The 23,914-nt window shown below is 38.0% G+C and overlaps 1 protein-coding gene across 12 annotated transcripts in view; it reads right to left on the reverse strand.

Annotated features, from left to right (window-relative positions):
- TRAPPC9 (trafficking protein particle complex subunit 9) overlaps positions 1–23,914 on the reverse strand; it is a 443,292-nt gene that overhangs the window by 294,817 nt on the left and 124,561 nt on the right. For all 12 annotated transcript variants that reach the window (XM_064154350.1, XM_064154351.1, XM_064154352.1 and 9 more), the window contains one exon: positions 6,209–6,351. In XM_064154350.1, coding sequence (XP_064010420.1) covers positions 6,209–6,351 — 143 coding nt within the window. The remainder of the gene's footprint in view (positions 1–6,208; positions 6,352–23,914) is intronic.

Here is a 23,914-nt window from a genome sequence, read left to right on the forward strand (position 1 = left end):
GGTTTCATTTTGACTAGCTTTTATTACTACTGTTTTCTCCATGTAAAAACAACCATTCACATAAAGCAGGTCACATATTAGCCTTCCTCTGAACTGCACAGATTGCTCTTCAAGGATCCAAACAAAACAGTTTTTCTTCACCCTTCAAAGTTCTAAGACAGTTGAACACTGAACAGATGAGAAACAGAAGGCTAGAAACAGCTGCCTGTCAGTAGGTAGCTGATTCTCATCCTTAATATGAACATTTAAACATTCAGCTACATAATACCCCGAAGTATTTCAGAAAATGTTACAGAATTTATTTTATTGCTTGACAAAAATGTTTTTTAGAAAAGAGCTGAAGAAATATGCTGTTTACTCTTTCCCTTTTATGACTTGTAAATACACAATGATTAGGATTTCTAACCTGATTTACTGTAACAGAAATGTTGGCAACTCTGGAAACAGGAATGGAAATTTGGCAATATCTGTCAGATCTTATTAAGACCCTAAGCACTACCCACCAAGCTGAGTAACTTCTGAAAACCCTCAACAGTGTCAAGACTGCTCTTTTTCAGCCTCCAAACACCTTGGTGAAACTAAGGTGATGAATAATGGATCTTAACTTTAAATACAGTGAAAGGTCTTATACCAGGGAGCATGATGCAGGCTTGGTATGGGCTGGTATCGTCTTTACAAAGCTGTAACATTTCATTGAATGTTACACATTAATGGTAAATATATATATATATAAATTAAATGAAAGGAAAATTAAATCCTACTGTTAGATGGACTGACACTTTGACTTGAACAGTGTCACACCTGCTGCAGTTCTTTTTTTTCAATTAGAAGAAGCCTCTGTGCTTGCCAAAAGATATCTGCAGCTGATGTCCTGTCAGCTTTATGGTGGTTTTAAGACGGGAAGAAAAGTCCTATTGCTCAAAAAAAAAAAAAAAAAATCTTGTTCATCAACTTGAATTTGTAAAATTTAAAAGTTGGCATATTTTTACATAACTGGCTTCTGAGCTTTGCCCAAAATTGAAGGCAGAATCCCTGCTGTACTGCAGATGGACCTCACCTACAAATTCAGACCATCTCACCATGTATATATCACAGTATCACCAAGGTTGGAAGAGACCTCATAGATCATCAAGTCCAACCCTTTACCACAGAGCTCAAAGCTAGACCATGGCACCAAGTGCCACGTCCAATCTTGCCTTGAACTGCCCCAGGGACGGCGACTCCACCACCTTCCCGGGCAGCCCATTCCAGTGTCCAATGACTCTCTCAGTGAAGAACTTTCTCCTCACCTCAAGTCTAAATTTCCCCTGGCGCAGCCTGAGGCTGTGTCCTCTCGTTCTGGTGCTGGCCACCTGAGAGAAGAGAGCAACCTCCTCCTGGCCACAACCACCCTTCAGGTAGTTCTAGACAGCAATAAGGTCACCCCTGAGCCTACTCTTCTCCAGGCTAAAAAATCCCAGCTCCCTCAGCCTCTCCAAGACTCATGATTTTCTACCATTTTCTAGATGGGTTTTATTTAAGATATTTTAGTACTTAGGGCATAATGGCAAAGGACATGAAGAGATCAACAAGCACCTCACAGCACATGGAATTCTTAACAAATGTGCAACGTGAAGGGGTAGGTTTTCTGGATTTTTTTTTTTATGCTCTCTGTTCTTTGATCAAGGCAGCAAGAAGGACACTCTGTGCCCATTAAAGTAGGCAGATATGCCTTTGAAAGAAGCAACATGTATAAAGGACAAAGTTCAAGACAATTCAGCTAGCACAAGCTTCAACAGTAGACTTTCTCAGACCTAACAATATGTCAAAATGAACAAAACTGCCAACAGCACATTTCCCTTATGCCTAACCTTTAGCATCAGATCTCCCTGGCAGTCTGCAATCTAGTGGCAACAGAACTGTTTGGAGGCTTGAAGTCCCACCAGCAGTTTTGGAGCTAAGATGTGATAAAGAATCAATTAAGACATTTTTTCTGATTACAGAAGACAATTAATACAATTTTACTACATAGATTTCCAATTATTAACTCATTATTTCTTATATCCCTTATCGGGTTTAAACACCTAAACTCTTGATTGATTATACATCATAGGACAATCATCTCCAGGCAAGCACAACCAACCAGAATCAAGGATTACAGGTAACACGATCAGAGGCAAACAATTTTTCAGCACAAGGCTGTTCTGCAAGTTCCTTTGGATGCAGGCAGCTGAGTTGATACACTTCAGAACAGATGTTGGCCATTTACTGACAGAAGATCATCTCTTCTGACAGGAAAGCTGATATTCAAATCAGAATCAGGTAACAGATTAGGCACTGCAGAATGTTAAAGGCTACAGCAAGCAGACCAGCCTCCACAGACCAGCACAGAACTATGTTAAAAGCTGTTCTGTTAAAACTTTAAAGTCCCAACAAGAGTGTCAGGATTAAATCCATCTTAAAACATGAAGTGCATTTGAAATGAAAGCTTACTGAAACTTCTCTCTATAAAGCAGAAACTTGTGAATGACTGGAAGATGTAAGTTTGGCCAGATAGTTTTAAAAAGAAAAAAAAACCAAACCAAAAATCTGTTGCTTCAGCAAGTTGTTTCAGTGATATTTCCCACACATACCTGCTCAAGCAGTGAAGTAAAATACCAATTAAATTTGGAAGACTATCAGAGAAACCATAACCTTTATGCTACAATTGTGGGGAGAGGGAGGGGAGTTATTTCATTAACATTTTTCCGTTGTGTTTTTTGAGGTTTTTTGGTGGGTTTTTTTTCAGTAAATGCCTGAGGGAAGAATCAATGTTTAAATTTTTTATTTTCCTTTGACTTGTTAAGCCTAGCAGCCACTAAGCTACTGTTTCTTACTTTTATTGAGGTAAAATGTAAAATAAAAGCAGAGAAGGAAGTGAAAAATTTGAATCTAGAAAATGAAAGCAATGATAACTGTCATTCTGAAATGACAGCTGACAAGGATTTTTTAGGAGGAAGTTCTTCACAGAGAGAGTGATTTGCCATTGGAATAGGCTGCCCAGGGAGGTGGAGGAGTCACCATTCCTGGAGGTGTTCAAGAAAACACTGGACTGAGTGCCAGGGTCTAGTTGACTGAATAGGGCTGGGGGATAGGTTGGACAGGATGATGTTGGAGGTCTATTCCAACCTAGTTGATTCTATGATTATATTCTATGATTCTATGGTAAATTATAAAGTACATTTTTTTTATAATGACTAAACAAAACCAGCTCAGTTCCTCACACAGAATTTAAGCTATGAAATCTCATCTGTAAATCACAAGGAAATCAGATTGGATATTTTAATACAGCATATAAAAGTACTAATTCTGATTTATAATTTGATGTCATCAAGTTTCAGATACTGGCAGAGATCATGAAAAGACAAAACTAAACTTTGTTAATTAAATAAGAAGTTATCATTAACAGTTTGGAAAACAACTTTATTTCTGTTAATATTTGTTAGCATGAAATGTATCTATTGACACATGACTTCTGATGAAGAATCAACATAGATACCTAATGCAACAACATGACCAAAAAAATCTGAATAGCCTTCTGACAGGTCTTACAATAAAACATTTATGAAAGAAATTTAAATATTGCAGCATTTTCCCCAACTCAGTAAAGCTTTTAAGAACTCTAATTAAAAACAGTCACATCTTTCACTACCTCTCCAACCAACAAATCACTCAAAATAAAATTTCCACTGACTTAAATGCTGATTGCTATGAAGAACAGGCAAAGAATGAAGCAAATGCATACAACATGAGCTGAACTAGAGCCACTATATATAGCATCTGCTGCTACAAGGCTTGTAAAATTTACACAGCTGAACGTTGCAGAAATTCTACCTTTGAATTAGCACCTCAATCTATTTTTAAGGATTTCAGTAATAAATACTTTCTGCATATAGTAAATTCCTGAGAACACACTGACAAGGTGGGTAAGATAATGTCATCTCACACAAAATGTAGCAAGAGAAACCTAGCACAAAGCCAGCTTACCAACAAGAGAGCTTCAAATAAAAGCATAGTGTTCTACTTGAAGCTTTTATGGGAGGCTCACAGCTTCACACCCAAGCCACTCCATGACTATGGGAATGTAACTACAGTGAACCCAAAAGAGCAGTCATGCTGCCCATTTCAATGTATACACAGAGTAAAAATGGACATATTTGACACTGAATTAAGAGGACTGTGCATACAAAAAAAAGGCAATCTGAGTATTTTATCCTGTATAAAGAATGTTCTGGAATACTACTTGAAGTAGATGCAGTGGTACTTTTGGGCTGCTAAAAAGAGATCATTTATTAAACCCTGAAAACATTACAAAAGCCTCAGAATGTGCCACTGCAGGGATGAAACTCTGAACATCATTAATAAGTTCCTGGAATTTGCAAACATCTGTTCCAGATATTATGTTCTGACTTCGCAAGTAGCATTGCATTTACTTTACTAACCAGTTTGTAAAAACAAACAAACAAACAAACAAAACTGTTATGCTACAAAATGCTTGACAAACTTTCTTACCAATAAAGCTGTGCAGTTTTAGCACTCTTTTATAGGACCTGGACACAATCTACTCATTAAAATAAATTTGTTTGTCTCACTTTTAAACATTTTTGAAAAAAAAAAAAGTCAGCATTCTATTATCTTTGCCTAACTTAAAATTCCCTTGCTATATGCAAAGGTCATTAATTACTGCCACACCTGCTGTGAAAAACATATCCTCTTGGTGGTGTAATTAAACACTTAGGTCCCTGGTTAAGAAGTTCTTAACCTTTTGCTTTAGCATACGTTACATTTTATCACTTTTCCTGCTCTAGTTCTTTTGTTTACAGGAACCAAAGAAAAAGTTTCATGCTTTGTAAGCTATGTTGTTGTCCATCCATACTTTGACGTTTTTGCAATGGTATGGTACTGGTCACTCACTTCTTTAAAACTGAAATATCCTCCAAATATGCCCTAGACTTTTATTCCTTCTTGCCTATTTTGGGCTTTATTTCTGAAGTCTGTTATGAAAAACTTCCTGGGACCAGTAGGAAACTCTTGAATCAGTTATGTTCCCTCTTAGCTATTAGTATTAGTAGAATTATGTACTATCAGTGCAATAATTTCAGAATTTAAACCACAGAAAATGCTTGGTCTCACTTTATCTTTTAAACAATCCTGCTACTTTGTAGCTGGTAGCTAATTACTACAAGACTATTTTTAATAAAAGCATACTCATTCCCAATTTGTAACATTTTTTTCTTGAACTAACTTCACCCTTCCCTAAAAGCATTTCCTCCTCTTTGATATTTTTACCTAAGATGTATTTACACAGTGAAACAAAGTCCACTCTTAATCTTTCTTCCTGAAAACCCAACCTCATTTATTCATCTTTTGACTGACAGTAACTCAAAGGCCACCTATGGAATTCTCAGTTTGAATACATTCAAATACTTAAAGATTAAAGAGCATAGGTTAACTTATATTAACAAAAACCCATTGGTTAACAATTGGTAAAACAGTTAGCTTACAGAATTAATTTTTGCAACAGTTGCTTTGCATAAGCAGTATATAAAGCAGTATAAAATTAATAAAAACAACAAATAGGAACTATGTATTTTGTAGCAACTCAAGATAATTTCAGTAAAAAAACCCAACACAATCAAACCAATCGCACTCAGTGGCTGATGAATTTTGGGCAATCATATTTTCATGATTAAGCTATTTGGCCATCATCTGTTGACATGATTTTTTTTAAACTCACTATGGTGTATGAATCTATTCTTGGGATTACAAGAGTATGCAAGTACCAAAGGGGAAAACGATTGCAATTTATTCCTCACATCCAGAGACAGACACTTACACATGCATATTAGGTAAAGCTGTGTTAGACAAACAAAAAACATCATAATAATCAACACACCACAATAGCCAAGAAATACAGAAAGAAGGCAACACCCTGGCCTTGTTAAAAAGAAAAAACTCATGAAAAGACATTTGAACCTGAGGAATTGTCTAATGCACATGGATTACTTTAAGGATAGCTTACAGTTAAAGGTAATTAAAATCCTAAATGAGGAAGCCTGAAAAAAAATTTGCTCACATAATTTTTTATCTACGTGTTGCTAATGGCAACAAAAGCCTCCAGCATGGGATGGAAGTTATAGTCAATATAACAGAGACAATAAGTCACATATACAAGAAACAAAAGGCTTACCTTGTTGCTGGCAGGGTACTAACACGTGTGAAGAAAACAGAGGGCTCTACTTCTACATGAAGGCCTAGTGAGAGGTTGCGGTAATACCCTTCAATATGCCCTGGTCCCCCAGAGTACTTGAAATTCAAAATGGCTTCCAGTGTCTAGAGAAATGGAAGAAAATTACTTATTAGCTATCTTTAATTACTATACATTTCACAGGTTCAATTAAATTAGACCATAGAAGTCATTTACCAATAAAGTTTCTATGCTCTCAAGAATCTGCTCTCCTACCCCATCCATTTTATCATTTCAAGAATGAAAAAAAAGGTACTTAACAAATAACTGCATCTTAGGTAAACAGTTGATCCCCCCTCTCCCCCCATTCTTCTCAAAAATTAGAGTATGGAACACAGTTGGACTTCCCTTTAGGCAATTGGGTAATTCTTCTCCATATCACATCTAACATTAACAAAAGCCATTCAGTTTGGTGGTTTTTTTGCTTAGAAAAGTTGAGGGTTTATTAAATGATTTGCTCTTTCCTACTCTTGATAAATATTCACTGCTTCATTACTTTCATAATCGCATGGAAAATGTTTACTGTTTGAGTGTAGACAAAGATGAAACAAAAGTAAAGGCACCTGGTCTCTCAACAAGTCACTGTAAACATGTGCTCATCTCCGTTAATTAACAGATTAAAACAGCACTGTGGAGTAGATCTATTGCATGAACCTCTTTCTTCTTTGATGCTGATTTCATAGAACATGATTTCTTCACAAATATTAAAAATGAAGATGATCCTCTATCAGTAGTTTTGTGCACTTATTACTCCCTGTAGTGCTGAGCCTTTACTTCTGTGATGAATTTTGGGCTCTGTGTCCTTTCCCTTAATGAACATATGTGGGAAAAGCACAGCAATCCTCATGTCATCATCAATGTTCAAACTCAGAACAAAATTTTGATTCATGTAAAGAGACTATACATTATTACTTCTTTCATTAAGTCCCTGAAAGCCAATTTCCTGGAAGCAAGGCAAGAATATGGGAGCATCACTAGTTTTTTCTTGTTCCCCTTCTCTGTTCTTATTCTAGTCCCTAGGCAGCTGGTATTGACACATCACAGAGCAAGAACAGAGGCAGCAACAGACCTCTATCCTAACATGAACACTACCATATCGTGCTGAAGGCTGTGTCTAGAAGGACAATCATTTCTTAAAAAAAGATTTAGAAACAATGTCTAATCTCCTTTTTGGTTAGCCCTTAGTTCACTCTTGACTAAAACCAACAACAAAACAACAAACTCAAATCAACAACTTATCCATCCAATCATATGTAATCAATAGTCAAAGTGCTCTCACTTGGAATTCAAGATTTACAAAACAATTTATGAAAGTTGTTTATGTTTTTCATAATTCCTAAGGAACAACAAGGATTTTCTAGTTTACTACATACCATTTACGTTTGATACCACTCTGTTCCTAGGTCTGGCTAAAGAAACAGAAACACAGATACAATAGATTTCTTAAAATAACCACAATCAAGTGATTTAAATATCAAAACGAAGATTTTTGTGTTTTGCTGCATGTACATGCTTAAATATTTTGCCTATTTACAGTTCATTTTAATTCAAGTGGGTTGACTCAAATTTCTTGTTTAGTTTCATTAAAATTCATGGGTCACCTTCTAACACATATAAAAAAAAAACCCTTTACTGGGCTCTCCAGACATACCCATCAACTCTGCTTATGTCAATGCCTAATTTGTAGTTAATGAACTCAAATTTATGTTCTGCCAGGAGAATTAATCAATATTAAGTACAAAAATGTTTAAAAAGCACAAACCCATTCAAAACACACTTCAGTTTAATTAATCAGCTGGACCATGTAACAAAAAACAGAGCCAGACTCGGTAAGTACAGGACTCCAACATTACTTGCATCATAATGTCAGAATGGGCTTCGATTCCAATTAGAAATGACAAAAAACTTGCTGATGACCCTATGTGATTCACACTTCATGCTAGAGAGCAGGAAAAACAAGACTTAGTGGTCCTCTATTAATCTAGACAACAAGAGGCATCTATTCTCACCCAAGACAAAACCTAAGTGGATACACCCAACATTGAAGACACAACAGACTGTGAATATACCTGAAAGCTACAAAACAATCCGAGTTAAATTCTGTGCTAATTTGCACAGTCCTGCACACATGCACAAAGATAAAAGATCAGGCAGACTGCACATCAAAGCTGTAGATATGTGTAGGAGAGAAGCATGACTGAAGGAAACACTTTTTTTCAGGAGAAAAAGGGTACCTCTTTACTTCTTTAAGGTGATCAGAGAAAGTTTTATTTGCTTAGGATTCATGCAATAGGAAGAGATTGTAAAAAAACTCCAAAATTCAATCTCCTTTTAACCACTCTATGTATGCAAACCTTGGAAAGGACTCTGTACACAGTAAGACAGATTGATCTTCTATCTCTGGAATAGCAAACAACAAATAGCACCTATTTCATAAACTTAAAAAGATTCAGTTTAAAACAGTTTACCACCATCTCTCACAGCACCTGCAGAGAAGAACAGTCCAAGTGCTACAGCCCCTGATTTAAATAATGTTGTATACTCACTCCAAAGGCCTTGTCAAACCTGCACAAATAACAGACTGAGCTGCAGATTCTATTGGTATTTGTACAGATGAACAGATCTTATTAGATTACTCCAAAATGTATCACTGTAGACCAAAAAGAAATGGCAGGGTATCACTACAAACATAATTTTGCCTGCAGATGATCCACGAAAAAAGAAGAAGGAGGAAGGCTGGAGCACACTGGCCTTTCAGGGCAGGCAGCCAGGAAAAGCAGCCTATTGTTAGCTGAACACGACTGGAATTCAGAACATTTATGGACTTGGGCAGGGATTCTTGGTTTTAAGCAAAGCTGCTTTCTGGAAATTGAGCAGTAAAAAAACAGATAAATTGTTTAACCTGTAAGATGACTTTGGCTTGTTATTTTTTTTACTTGTTCATTGGCCCTTCCTTCTATTGGTGAAGAAAAAGAAACTGAAGCATTTCTGAGTGTAAGCTACAAATGACAAGACTTGGTTCAATGAACCAACAACACTAGACATAAATGTCACCTACTCCACTGACAGGAAATTTGAGAGATAAACTATCTTTAAACCCCTCGATTGAGTTTCTCTCAAACATTTTGCCCTCAAATCTATTTCCTATATAGAACAGGTACCCATTTTTTAGTTTGAGGTTTCTTTTCCCCCCCAAAAAAAATCATTCTCTCCAGTTTACTCTGGGAAACCTTCCCTGTAACCATTAACATAACAGAAACGAAAGCCAAACTCAGAAAAACTATTTGAATAATACCGTGCCACAAAGGAAACACAAAACTTCAGTACTGGATTGTCCAAAACTAAATGAAAAAACCTTAGCACTCCTCTGCCCACCTCTCAACAGCGACTACACAGTAGTGTCTTTCATACACTGACTTCTAACTGCCAGTTCAAACAGTTCTAAACTACCCCTCACATTAAACATACCTACTAAACTACTACTATAATACTTTCTATCAAACTAGAGAGCAAAATCTGAAGAGAATTTCCATGTAATTCTAGAGAATATTACTACTGAGACAGAAGCCAGTACATTACTGATGGAGCACAGACCTCCCCCAAAAAGCTAATGACACCAGAAACAGAAATGGGGAGGTGAGAGGCAGTAAGGAAGTGGATTTCTTGCACAAGGAAGATAAACATGGTGCTGAACCCTTTCGGTTTGTTTGGGGTAGTCTGAGGGGTCCCAGGTTACCTTAAGAAAACTACAGAGTCGAGTTGTCTATTCTGTTTTCCAGTATCACAGCTTATAAGGCAATGTCTGGCTGATACAGAGCTCTTCTCTTCTCCCCCCTTCACGTCTTTTCTCTGGGAAGAAGGTGTGGGTTTGTGTGGGGAGATGGCTTCTGGCTGGCAGGGAATTCTGAGCTGCATCACGAGGCCTGCTGAGGCCTCACAGGCCTAAGCTGGGGAGGGCGGTTTTGGCCTACTCTCAGGCCTGACGAAGGTGGAAGGGTGGAAGATTCTAGAAGGTTTTAGTCCGATAGACTTACTCTAGCTTGTGGATGTACTCATTCTACCTGACTGCCTTTTGCATACATGCACCTGTAAACAGAATCTCCCTTTCTACTTCCTATCAGTGTGCAGCATCTTCATTCTTACTCTTCAGAAGGAGTAAGCCTCCTTTCTGTCCTCAGTAGCTCATGGCCCTAACCTGGGACAGTGCCTCTCAGGTAAGGAGGCTGAGTGATTACCAAAGTATTCAAAGTTAGGTGTAGCAAACAACTCTAACTTTGCTCCAAAAGTTGACTTAGAACAAGAAGATATTAAAGTGACTACAGCTCAAGAGTGTAAGAACCCACCTGCAGAGATGTAATCGCTACACCCTGTATGTAAAGGAAAACAGAACACCACAAACTATTAGCTTAATTTGATATTAGCAACTCTCATAATTAATCTGGAGTTAAAGAAAAAAAAAGATCCTTCAAGACACAAAAAGCCACGGAGGAGTAATTTCCTTTTAAAAAGGAGAAATAATTACTGAACAACGCCATTAGACATAATTGAGAAAGAAACTACGTGCTACTTTGAAGCAGGCTAGAATGTTTTGGTGAGAAGAACTAGATTACAGGCTGTGAAAGGAAAACAATGGTGATGGCTGCTCCCCTCAGAGTCTTGCTGAAGAAGAAAGGAAAACATTAGATAACACTCTCGCCAATTTGCATCTTTCTGGCTGGGCTGCTGGCTGAGCAACATCTCCCTAACCTCACCTTCCACTCACCTTTGCTCCTTAACCTGTTGGCTGCACCTCTATTCTTCCTTAGGACTGGGGTAAGGTTGAGAGGGGCAGGGGGAAGGTGAAGGGGTGGTTGAGAGCCCCTCCTGGGGACTCAGGTTTCTGGGAGGGCAGTTGTGCTTCTGTATTACCTTCTACCTTGTATATTTCTGTATATAACTGTATATACTGTAAATATCTGCTTGTATATTGTGCTAGCTGTAAATAAATAGCTTCATTTAAATTCCCAGAGCCAGCTGAGATTAGTCTGGGTAACTTCTAATGTGGGGGGGGGCGGGGAACACCCAAACCATCACAACTACTCATAATAAAAATGATACACACAGTATCTGAATTAGTAGTCAGAAAACACAAGTTTATATTGATAGAGTGTTAAGGAGTAAACAATCAATAAAAAAGCTCACATACTTTCCTCCTCGTTGCTAAAACCCACTTTTTTTTTTTTTTAAATCTCAATTTTTGGCTTTGTAGAATTTATAAAATTGGAAACAGTTCAGGTCAGGAGTTCCCAGGTTTAATTCTTCTATCACCTATCATGATTAGTTTCTTTCTTTCTGAATTCCTAAACAATTTTACTGGCAATAGTAGTTACTCAGATTTTACCCTTCTTTGTATATTACTGCTCGAAGAACCAGAGGATTCTATTTTTTTAATAGTTCTTCTTACAGTATCTCATCACAATGCATAATGCATTTTGTGTTTCAGACAGCAAAGTTTTGTCCTCCTTTTTTTTTCCAAACTGAAACATTAATTTTAATTATCAGCATTTTCCATAATTCAATTAACAAATCACACTTCATAAAAAAGTCTCACATACACTACATTTTCAGGTCTTTTCTAAATTCCCACAGTATAGTAGAAGTGACATTAAGTAGATCTCTACATTTAACACCAGATGAAATGCCAGTACTTAGCTACAGGCAGTTTGCTCCTGAGACTCTGCAGATACTGACTGTAATAACTGTGAAGAAATACCAGAAGGTACCATTGCAGGCTCCCATTAAGGCCTTAACATTTAAAAATAAAATTAAGTTTTAAAAGTAGCATGAAGACCAGACTAAATATTTCCATTTTAATCTTCTAAACTGCTTAGACAAATTATTAAGAACCGTTTTCTATAACTTCTTGTGGTATTGTAGGATTGGAAAATTGAAAAATAATTAATTCTAGGTGTATAAACTTTAATATACATTCCTTTAAAGAAAAAATTAAATCATTACTTGCCAAACAATACACTTCTTCCCCCGCCCCAAATGTCATCATGCTTCTGATATCCTGTTTCTCATGCAAATTAGCATTAGCAGGACAAACTCCTTGCATTCATCAGTGTTTGGCCATTCTTTCTGACCTTCAGTGCCTTTTCTCATGGGATGCCATTTGTTTTCTGGTTTGTTTGGGTTGTTTTTTTCCTTAAATATAATATAAACTCCAATTATGTTAAATTCTCCCAGTTTCCCTCCTTCTCAGCTCTCTTCTCTGACCATTCCATCATATTCACCTGTGATGGGCAATCAATTATATTCATCAGCAATAAAGAGAAATAAAAGTGTATTAGTTCATCAGTTTCTTCTAGTAAAAGGAGCAGAGACTCTCTCTACAAAATTTATGTCTCCATTTCTTCTACTGGGTGCCATACTTAAATTCTTTAATGAGCTTTGAGGATTGTATAAATAAATCACAGTTCAAAAATTCAGCTGCCTAACTATAACTAATTAAATTATCTGACAGTAACAAAGAGAAAGTGAGTTTCTCCAATTAACCACCCTCTTTTCAACAGCAGCAGGTAACCCTGGCAATAAATACATGAGTAACAACAATTACAGACGGCCAGCTGACAGCATGCTCAGAGTGCCAACACCACTGACACAGACAGCGTCCCACAGCTTCACGGGTGCAGCAATACAGAGATGGTGGCATCTCCAGGTCTCTGCCCTCAACGAGGCTACGCTCTCCTCAGGGCTGTCATACTTGCATAGCCCCACAGGGCCTCCTGTGGTGCTTCAAAGACTGCAGACCACAGTTCCAAAGATGCATTCACACCTTTTTTTGCTTCTTGCTGCCTCAGGTCAGTCCTGCTCACTCACCATTCATTAATGTTGAAAAGCCCTGTGGTTCATCATATCCACACAGCACACAGATATCATGGAGTGGAGTACAAGGGTTTTGCCCTAACAGACTAATTTTTTCATCCTTCTTTCTATATGCCATACCTCAATTTCCCATATATACTACTATCAAAATCACATGGATGAAGTATTACTGGACCAAACTCACAACAGTGCAAGACTTGCACAGTGAAAGTTTTCAAATCCAAGCATGTGGGATGTGCTGTTGCAGCAACATGGTTCATCCAGAACTGCAGTACACTGAACATCGCTAAATCTTTTGTCAAGGAAACACCAGAATGTGAGCATTGGGTGTGAAATAGGAGGTGCCTAAGTAGCTGAAACCAAGGAAGATGGGACTTGAAAACATCAAGCTTTTGGTCCTTGGCCCAATTTGTCAATAAAAATATTGTGTCTGTGTTAAGAGTGGATCTCATGGGAAAAAAAAAAAACAACAATCTTGGAATTTAGAAATGCATACATCTCTGCCTATGTATTCATTTGGCTTTCAAAATTAATTTAGATCAGCAGCTTCTTGAGTTTTAATTTACAATGCTCTAACAAAAGACAAATAATTGTGAATTTTGCTTCTTTCTCCCACCTCTGAGTCTACAGCTCATATTCCACAGAGTAATCTGACAGACTTAAAGGATAAAATCTGTGTAACAAAAAATGAGGCTTAACAGCAGTGCTGGGAGAAGCAACATGTGCCCTTATGTACAAAAGGTGAATATTCTCCTGCTCACTTTTTCTCAGAAAGAAAAAAAAAATACATAAATAATCAAACAAGCAAAATATGTCTACTTCCATATCACAAAAGTGGGAAAACTGCTAAGGATGACAAAACCTTCCAATCTCATAGAAAAAAATCTCCAACTAAATGTCAGCACCATTGTGTTTATTACTCCCTGTTGATGACAGCTAAGCAAAGAACAGCATTAGTGAAATTTGAACATGCTCACAACATTGGACACTTTCAAGTTGGGGTGGACAGGGTGCTGGACTATCTTACCAAGACTATGCTTTTGCCAAGAAAGATTGGACCAGATGATCCTTGAGGTTCCTTCCAACCTGGTATTCTATGATGCCTTCTCTGGTTGCTGAGATGCATACACTTTGTAGCATTAACTCTTTGGATTGGTCTCTAATTGCAAAACTTCAGACCACAGGGACTTGGATGCTAGTATCTTCCAAACAAGAATTCACATCATTTGCTGAAATATTTAGACTTTCCTTTACTTTAAATACTGGTATTGAAAAGACATTTGGGAGAAGTGGAATGTGCCATTTATGGTAAGAAGAGCACCAAGCTTTTACCTCACAAGCTGAGTATTATTTAAAAACTGAAAATAAGCTGGTCCTACCAGGTATCTTTAGTATTTGATATGAATCTTAGGCTGCCCAAGAAAAGTCAACAATTACAAATGAAGATCAGAAGTAGAATATGTGCACAATCCTATATGACACTTATGACACACAGAAAATCATGGAATCACATGGCTCATGACAGGTAAATGATATAATAAATTACATTTTGACAGAAAAGCCAGTCACGTCATGCAACTCTGCAGAAACAGATGTATTCTCATTTTCTGTTACACAAAATATACTTTGTTTTCTGCATTTTTATACACAAGAACCCTCTTCTTTTTCCTAAAATATAAGTTCTGTATTTTTTAGGAAAAATTAAACAGCCAAGACAGAAAGTACCTATACATTTCTCCTAATGCAGCACACCGTGAAGCAAATATCAATTTACTGGAACACAGAATTGATCAAGGTAGAATTCCCAGTTTTCCCCAAACAGGAAAAGGAGAGTCTCCCAGTAGACATTGTCTTTTACAGCACCAAATAGTATAGTAATTGAAAGCATGAGTCCTGATACATGCATTATAAAAAGGATATGCATATGTAATCATCTTGTAGTGCATACATAATGATCCTTTAGGACTGAACTACAGCAAGCACTCTCCTTGCTAATTTTCTCCTCTGCATGCCATTAAAAATATACATGGCAACTACAAAAGCTACGATACAATTCTTAATAACCGATTAGGCAATGAAATAAATTGCACCACTGCAGTAAGTCAGACCTTTTTATGCCGATACAAAGCCCACCTTGTTACTCCTGTTAAACTACTTTATCAGTGTAAAGCAAAATTAAACACAATTTTAAGCACATGTGTTAATCAGGTGAATTTACACAAGCTGTCTGTTGAACAAGGTGTCTGTTGTGTTCATGCTGTAATGCAGTTTTACTTAAGTACACTTATTGTATACGCACTGACTTTCAGTAGCAATTTTTGCACTACACCAATGTTTATCTAGCTCATCCATCTACATTTATGTCTAGTTAAGACCCTAAAGAATTAAAGTGCTGCATCCCTTTGTAAAAATAGCACAAAGGCAATGACAAGTCGCTGAGGCTAAATATAGCTGCTGCAGGCATATGCTGGGAATTAAATAGTCCATTTTACCCCTCCCCAATCCTAAATCAGTAAGCTTCAACAAAAAATCTCTAGTGAATACACAGAGGAGCTCAATAAATCCCCCTTAAGCTTACAAGGCATATTCTGAATCTGTGCTAGCTAAAAATAGTCTGTTTATAACGAGAATGGAGATGTGAGCAGAATAATATTAAGTTTAAAGGCAGGCATGCTGTAGCCATTCCACATTAAGGAATAGGGTGAATCAAAGGTCATTCTATCACACAGACTGACAGATAAAATGCAATGCACAGAAATCTTTTACACTCATATCACATTAAACTGTGCCATTCTTAATTGGTTTTCACTGCCACAGATCCACAAGTTATTTTGTGTGCTTTTTTTAGCTAGAACACAAGTTGCTACTTCCAAAAGACATGAGAAAGAGGAGTGTTTAGCATTATTCTTCCAGACAATATTCCCTCCTGGAGTCCAAAACCCCTCTGGAAATATTCAGGAAATACAATACATAATTCATCTTGTAGTATTAATTACAGAATTTGGCTTTCTTTAAAGAAACATTGCATCTAGGTCTCCAAGGCAGTATTGTTGCAGCTGAATGCCCAAGTGCCTGATGCACAGTTTTAACTGCCTCAGAGGTTTTACTTCCATCACTGCTGACCACAGCTATCCATAGCCATCACAGAGTCTGAGATACAAATGAGAAAATAAAAATAATTTAAATTATTTATGTGACACTAAACTGAAGAACCCCTTGGAAAAGTATGTGCTAGGCAATTAGGTAGCCCTGCTTTCTGTTCACCCTAATACCTCATTTCATCATTTGCATGCGCAGCCACAATAGAGATCCCTACGAATTTGGCTCAAGATCACCTTTCAGTGGCCGTTTATCCTGCCTTCAACCAGCTCTTGTCTCATAATGGTACTCACTGTTACAGCATATTTGTTTACCTCAAAGAGTCTTTTGTGAGAGTATTTTTTTGAAGTGTTTTAAGCATAGGTCACAAAGTTCAACAAGCCCAAGTGCAGTCTCCTGCACCTGGGTTAGGGCAACCTCAGACACAGATACAGGCTGAACAACAAGTGGACTGACAGCAGCCCAGCCTTTTGGGTAGTAGATGAAAACCTGAGTACAAAGCCAGCAATGCATGCTCAGAGCCAAGAAAACCAACTGTACCCTGTGGCTGCATCAAAAGCAGTGTGGACAGCAGGTCAAGAGACATGATTTTGCTGCTCTACTCTTGTTTTGGTGAGACCTCATCTGGAGTACTGTATCCTACTCTGGAGTCCACTGCAGAAGAGACATGGATCTGCTTTAGCAGGTCAAGAAGACAGACTCAAGAATGATCAGGTGCTAGAGCACCTCCCCTGTGAGGACAGGCAGAGAGAGTTGCAGATAGTCAGTATGGAGAAGAGAGGGCTCTGGGGAGATCTTATAGTATCTTACCAGTGCTCAAACGTGGCCTAAAGGAAAGATGGGATGGAACTCTTTATCATGGAGTGCAGTGATAGGGCAAATGGCAAATGTTTTTAATTGAAAAAGAATACATTTAGATTAGATATTACAAGAAATTCTTTACTGGTAAGGTGGTAAGATACTGGAAAAAGCTGCTCAGAGTGGTAGTGGATACTCCCTCCCTGGAAGTGTTCAAGGCTAGGCTGAATGGGACTTTGAGCTACCTGGTCTAGCGGAAGAACAGGCCATTTGAAACTAGATGAACTTTAAGGCCCCTTCCAACCCAAACCATAAGTATTACCAACAGTTTTACCTTTCCCCTCATGAGCTCAGCATATGCTTCAAAGAATCCTGGCACATTTGCTGACCATGGTTGCCCTTCATAACATGCCCTTTCAACAGTATCCCAACATATACACCTTCTTATTAACTCTTTTGTTGCATTTCTGATTTCACTATATTTACCAACATGAAGAGTAAAGTAATTGCTTCCCCAATGACAATATAAAAGTTAATTTTTCAAATTTTACAAACTTTCAAAACACCACTGACCAAGACAATTGTATTCCAGACAGACAAGGAACAGTCACATACATTACCCTATGGGTGTATGTTCTGACACGGGTCCAAGACCACCACTATTACCCAAGCAAACCAAATGCAGAGTTTCTAATTTACAACACATAAATCCATCCCACACAAAGGGAACACAAAAAGCACAAAGAGTTTCCTGAAGATCTCAGAATGATCCACTGTTCAAAATAATCTCCTGAAGAACTCAGTTCCATTCACTATTCATATGCTTTTTAGTTCATAATATTGCTGTATTGCACTCTAAGTGAAAATTACACCCAGAACCTCAAAAGATACAACAAATCCTCCTCTGCAGTAGCTAAAATAATGCATCCAGCAAATCAGAAAAGATCAACAGTAACACATAAACGATTCTTGAAACTGAGTATCAGGTTTTACATAAGAGATCGCTGGAATTCTTGGGTTAAACAATTCCCCCCCCAGGAATTCCTGTGATTAGGCAGGATAAGCACAATTAAGTGATTGCTCAAAAGTAGCAGCAAATGAACAAAGACTTTTTAAAATACAAATGGTTGAACAACTTAATAGATTTGTTTATTCAGCATAGTCATTAACATATAAATATGGAAGAGTGAGCACTTCAATTTCTCAGCTGCTACTTGGGTTGGAAATAGAGGCTCTAGGAGCACAATAGTTTTCAAAATCAGTAAAGTTATTAAGCTAAATTTATCACTGAATGAGTTTGATGTGGAATAAATATTGTAAATTCCTAGTTCTTAATACAATGATAAAAGCCAACAGAATAAAAAAATTAGTGAAATCCATTTTCAGGGAATAACACTTCAGAAATTACATTTGTTCTATAGCTTTGAAAGAAATCAGGCTCTGGACTTGCAGAGCAGCATTTTCCATCCTAACACATCTTCTTTCACTGGACATGCTATCTGAAAGCTAATATGCCAAGCAACCAAGCGTTCACTGACATTATTAGAACATACACTTCCTATAATAAACTCAGCCTATGTGATTTCCTCTAAAGATTTTCCTCAATATAGGGAATCTGGACTTAGCTCTTCAGTAAACACAAGATGATAATTGCAGATATGAATCAGAAGTAGAGATGACACTAAGATTCATTTCCTCTCTTCACCGATCCCATTTTGCCATAATTCATTCAGAAAAACAACAGCAGTGTTGCTCACTCACAGTTCCCCCTGCACCACAGATTCCTGAAGGCTAGGCATAGATATTAAATTCTGTGACGTTACAACAAAAGCAGACAACTTTTACAAAGGCAAAGGTCTTAAAGCAGATGAAAGGCATCACGAAGTGTTTTACCAGACAGATTTATAAAAGGCTATTCACCAACAATTTGGGCAGTGCACGTCAGATCAGTCCCCTCTGTGTGTTTAGCATTGGTTTCAAAGCGTGGTCTCGCCATTCAGACAATACTTGGACCATCACTGTTTTTGAGCTCCCACTACTTACTCAGCTGTATTCCTCACACAGAACAATTGTGTTCTGAATGTAGCAAATTATCCTGTAAAAATATAATTTGAAAAAGGCTTTGTGTATGCTGCTAGTTTTGGCCCTTTCCCCTTCACTTCTGAGAATATCTTTTGTTGAACTGAAGAACATTACCATTATGTCCAGTAACTCAACACTAACAAGAGAAGTGAGCAGTGGATTCAGAGATCTTTTCCTGAAGAAAAGCATCATTAAATCATTAAAATGGTATGGGTACAAAGGGACCTTAAATATCACCTAGTTCCAAATCTCCTGTCATGAGCATGGACACCTCATACTAGACCAAGTTGCTCAAGGCCCTGTCCAAAATGCCTTTGAAGACTTCCCGAGTTGGAGGTGCCACAATTTCTCAAGGCAGCCTGTTCCAGTGCCTCACTACTTCCACAGCAAAAAAATTCTTCCTAACACCTAATCTAAATCTAGCTGCTTCCAGGTTGGAGTCACTGCCCCCCACACACTATCACTACCTGTTTTGTGCAAAATCTTTCTCCAGCAGTCCCACAGAGGTGCCCTTCAAATAACAAAATGCTGCAGTAAGGGCTCCCCAGAGCCTGCCATGACAAATCTAATTCCATAATCTAAATTGTAAAATCACCCAAAACCATCATGTGCCAATAAATCAGGAGAACTCTCTGGTTTCTAACAGAAAGAACAGAAAACCTTTTCTTCATGAACAAGAAATAGCAGCTTTACAATTCCTTCTTTTTTCCTCTGAGACACTTGAAAATGTTAAACCTATTCCCCCATCTTCCAACAACTGCTTCCACATAAATAGAATTTCAGAAAAAAAGTAATTCTCCTGTGGCTACTTTCATCTCAAGCAATCCCTACTGTTGAACTGACCTAAAATTAATGTTTAAATTCAGAATATTTTTGTTAACTGTGTGAATACACTTTTTACACAGAAATCCATACATATTCAAGGGCCATCCCGACAACACACTTAGTCATATGGTAGTCTTGAGAGAAGCAGGAACTGGGACTCTCCAAATGAGTCCCTTTTCAGCTTGAGGTATTTTATGATCTTATGAAATTAGAAAGACAGAGAAATAAACACACACACACACACACACACAGAGAGGTCGGTAGATGAGAGAGGTAGGAAGGAGTGCTGCCTGATCTGCAAATCACTATTTTGACTTTATTAGGCATGCTAATTTGATTTCCAGTCTAAGTGGTTAGCACCCATTTAAAAGGATTATAAATACTTGCTTAAAAAACAGTGAGTCAGCTCATTCGGAGAACCTCATAAATATGCAGCAGGAAACTCCCAAACAGTGACTCATAACTTCAGAGGTTTAAACCAGACAAATAATTATGCATTTTCCAACTGTTACTCACACTTGGTTAAATCCTACGACAAAAGCAACTTGCTTCTGTGAATTCCACTTGATCATCATTAAGTTCTACAGACATAAGAGTGCTATGGTGGAAAAAGCAAAAACAAGTACCTGGGCAAATTACTAATTTTTAAAAACTTGTCTAAGAAAGCTTTTATATAAACATACACTGAATAATAATTACTTGCCTTACAACTCATGTATAGGAGCATTTTGTCTTCATCTTAAGAATGATTTGGGGGGGGGGGGAAGGGAAGGGCAAAGCATCTTTACCAACTGCTTTTTTTTAACAAAAAATACAAATGAAACATGATGTGTGAATATACAACAATCCTGATGTGTCTTTCCCACACAACTCCTACAAAGACAGACTGAGAGAGATGGGGATGTTCAGTCTAGAGAAAAGGCTCCGAGGAGACCTTCTTGTGGCCTTCCAGTATCTTAAGGGGGCACTTTTTAGGGTGTCAGGTAGTATTAAGAATAGGAAGAATGAAGCAAAACTAGAAGTGAGTAGGTTTAGATTGGATGTTAGGAAGAAGTTCTTCACTGGAACAGGTTGCCCAGGGAGGTGATAGAAGCCTCACCCCTGGAAGTTTTTAAGGCTAGGCTGGATGGGGCTCTGAGCAACCTGATATAGCGTGAGGTGCCCCTGATGGTGGCAGGGGGGTTGGAGCTAGATACTCCTTGAAGTCCCTTCCAGCCCTGACAATGCTATGATTCTGTGAAAGTTGAGAAACAACAATCCTGTCAAACTCCTAATCAGAAAAGGCACTGTAATCAGAAGAGGCACTGCAATCCTCTACCTACCTACTCTTAAAGGATGATGGTACTTGGAATAAATGCTTAATAGCTTATTGCTAAATAACATCGTATGGTCCTCTTTTGTCTCTAAAAGAAAAGAGTTCTTCAAGTTTAACAGGTGTATCAACTGTAAAAATAGTGAGTTCTGTAAAACAAAGAAGAATGCCTTAAAAGCTCATTCTTGCAAACCTTAGTAAAAGAGTGGTTTTTTTTAAATAGACCCCCTAATTGTTGTTTCACCACAAGACAAACCAATAATCATGGGCTGAATTTAAATTTGCTGCCATTATTCAACTCCATCCTGCCTCATGCCAGCTTTAATATGAAAGTGCTGGCTGGAGCAAAGTATCATGGTACTTCAAGTTCATAGAATCATAGAATCAACCAGGTTGGAAGAGACCTCCAAGATCAGCCAGTCCAACCTAGCACCCAGCCCTATCCAGTCAACTAGACCATGGCACTAAGTGCCTCATCCAGTCTTTTCTTGAAGACCCCCAGGGACGGTGCCTCCACCACCTCCCTGGGCATCCCATTCCAATGGCAAATCACTCTCTCTGTGAAGAACTTCCTCCTAACATCCAGCCTATACCTCCCGCCGCACAACTTGAGACTGTGTCCCCTTGTTCTATTGCTGGTTGCCTGGGAGAAGAGGCCACCCCCCACCTGGCTACAATGTTACAGTTCAGACTGTAACATGGGAGGTTTCCCATTCTGGTTGCTGATTTTGAGCTCCAGGTTTTGGGTGTTGGCTGTTTTCCATAGGGATGGCAGCAATACGGGTGGGAGTAGGGTAGCACACTGGTTTTGGGTGAATACTTCCCAGTTATTACAGCAACACTGGCTACAAGCCAGGAACAATTTTTTGTTTATTCTCATTCTATTACATAGTAGAATAAAATGGCTCAGGTTAGAAGGGACCGTAGAGATCATCTACTCCAAAGTCCAGCTTCCTCATAGCAGAGGAGTTCCAAGCCCTTGGATCATCTTTGTGGCTCTCCTCCTGACTAGCTCCAAGAGCTCTGTGTGAGGTCTTGCAAGAGAAAAGGGGCAGAAATTTTCCTATGCCCTCTCTCTCCTTTTGTAATGACAAATTCTTAAAACCAGGTGATAGTTTAAGTTCACCTTGACTAAACCAAGTGCTCTTGATTCACAAACTCATTCCCTTTAGTTACTGGGGAAAATTACAAATAATGACTCTTATGCCCTCATGTTCCATTACACAGCTTTTTACTAAACAGAGTTAGGACCTATAATATTTAGAAGTCATTACCAGTAAATTTGTATTACACTCTGCCTAACAGAAGGTAAACAGTAAAAACTTAATTTCTAAATCAAGCAAGAATAGCTGACTATCTGTTCTTGCATCTAGATGACAAATGTCACACCCTGCTGAAAAAAAAAAGAAAACAAACAAAAATAAAGTTATGAAGAATCAAGTTGTTCTTGTCCATTTTCACCATTTTAATTTTATCACACCAAATGGTAAACAATCTGTTTGGCAACTTACGATCTATTTTTACCAGGTAACATGAGGGTAACTTTTTCCTATTGAAATAAAGATACATAAGAACTTGGTTTAAATCTGTAAGCCTCACAGCTTTAATATAGGATAACTCTTCAGAATTGTGCTTAGGGTTGATTTGTATGCCTAAAGCAACTTAGCCATCCAAAAATGAAGTATATGGATTTTAGAAAGGCAATTAAGTTTCTAAAAGCAGAAAAGAAATTACTTCTGAAAAATACTAATTATTAGAGTTGAATGTAATGTTTGGTATTAAAACTGTGCCAAGGTAACAGCAGAAGGCACAAAATGGTAAGAAAAAAACATTCACGTTTAAAATATCAAACCATAAAATATCAAACCTATCACAAAATTGTGATGGGACCTCAGGTCAGCCAAAACTTTGAGATAAATTTATCTGGACCTCTCTGTCTATGCCCTTCAGAAGTTACAGTTTTCAGAGAATGGGCAACATGAAAAAAAAAATCTTTGTAAATAAGTTTCCCTCACCTACTATATTTTCACATTTTCTCTTCTTCACTGAAGAGGGTGATCAGTCAGTGGGACAGGCTCAACAGGGAAGTGGTCACAGCTCCATGCCTGTTAGAGTTCAAGGAGCATCTAGACAATGCTTTTAGTCATATGGTCAGTTTTAGGCAGTTCTGGAAGAAGTAGGAGTTGGACACAGTGACCACTATGAGTGTCTTCCAACTTGAGATATTGGATTTTAGGAGTCGACCTTGGTGAATTGATGTGCACTCTGCACAACTGACTGTTGATCTTTATGAAGAGGTTTTTGAGATTGTGTCTGTCTAAACCAAGATGTTTCTTCTACGGTCAGTTTCCTACCTGTTCTTATTTACTGAATCTTTGTTCACAGCGTGAAGTGGTCTTGAAGCATGCAAACCTCATTACTTCAGAGTGAATTAGGGGAAGTGACCTTACCCTCTACTCAGCACTGCTGAGACCCACCAAGAGTCCTGTGTCCAGTGCTGTGCTCCCCAGTACAGGAGCCATGTGGGCATACAGGAACAAGTCCAGCCCAGGGTCTTGAAGATGACTGAAGAACTTGAGCATCCGCCATACAAGGAGAAACTGGGAGGGCCTGGGAAAGAGAAGGCTCAGGAAAATGTTATATATAAACACCCAATGGGAGGGAGC

The sequence above is a fragment of the Pogoniulus pusillus genome, chromosome 14 (assembly GCF_015220805.1).
Source record: "Pogoniulus pusillus isolate bPogPus1 chromosome 14, bPogPus1.pri, whole genome shotgun sequence".
NCBI lineage: Eukaryota > Metazoa > Chordata > Aves > Piciformes > Lybiidae > Pogoniulus > Pogoniulus pusillus.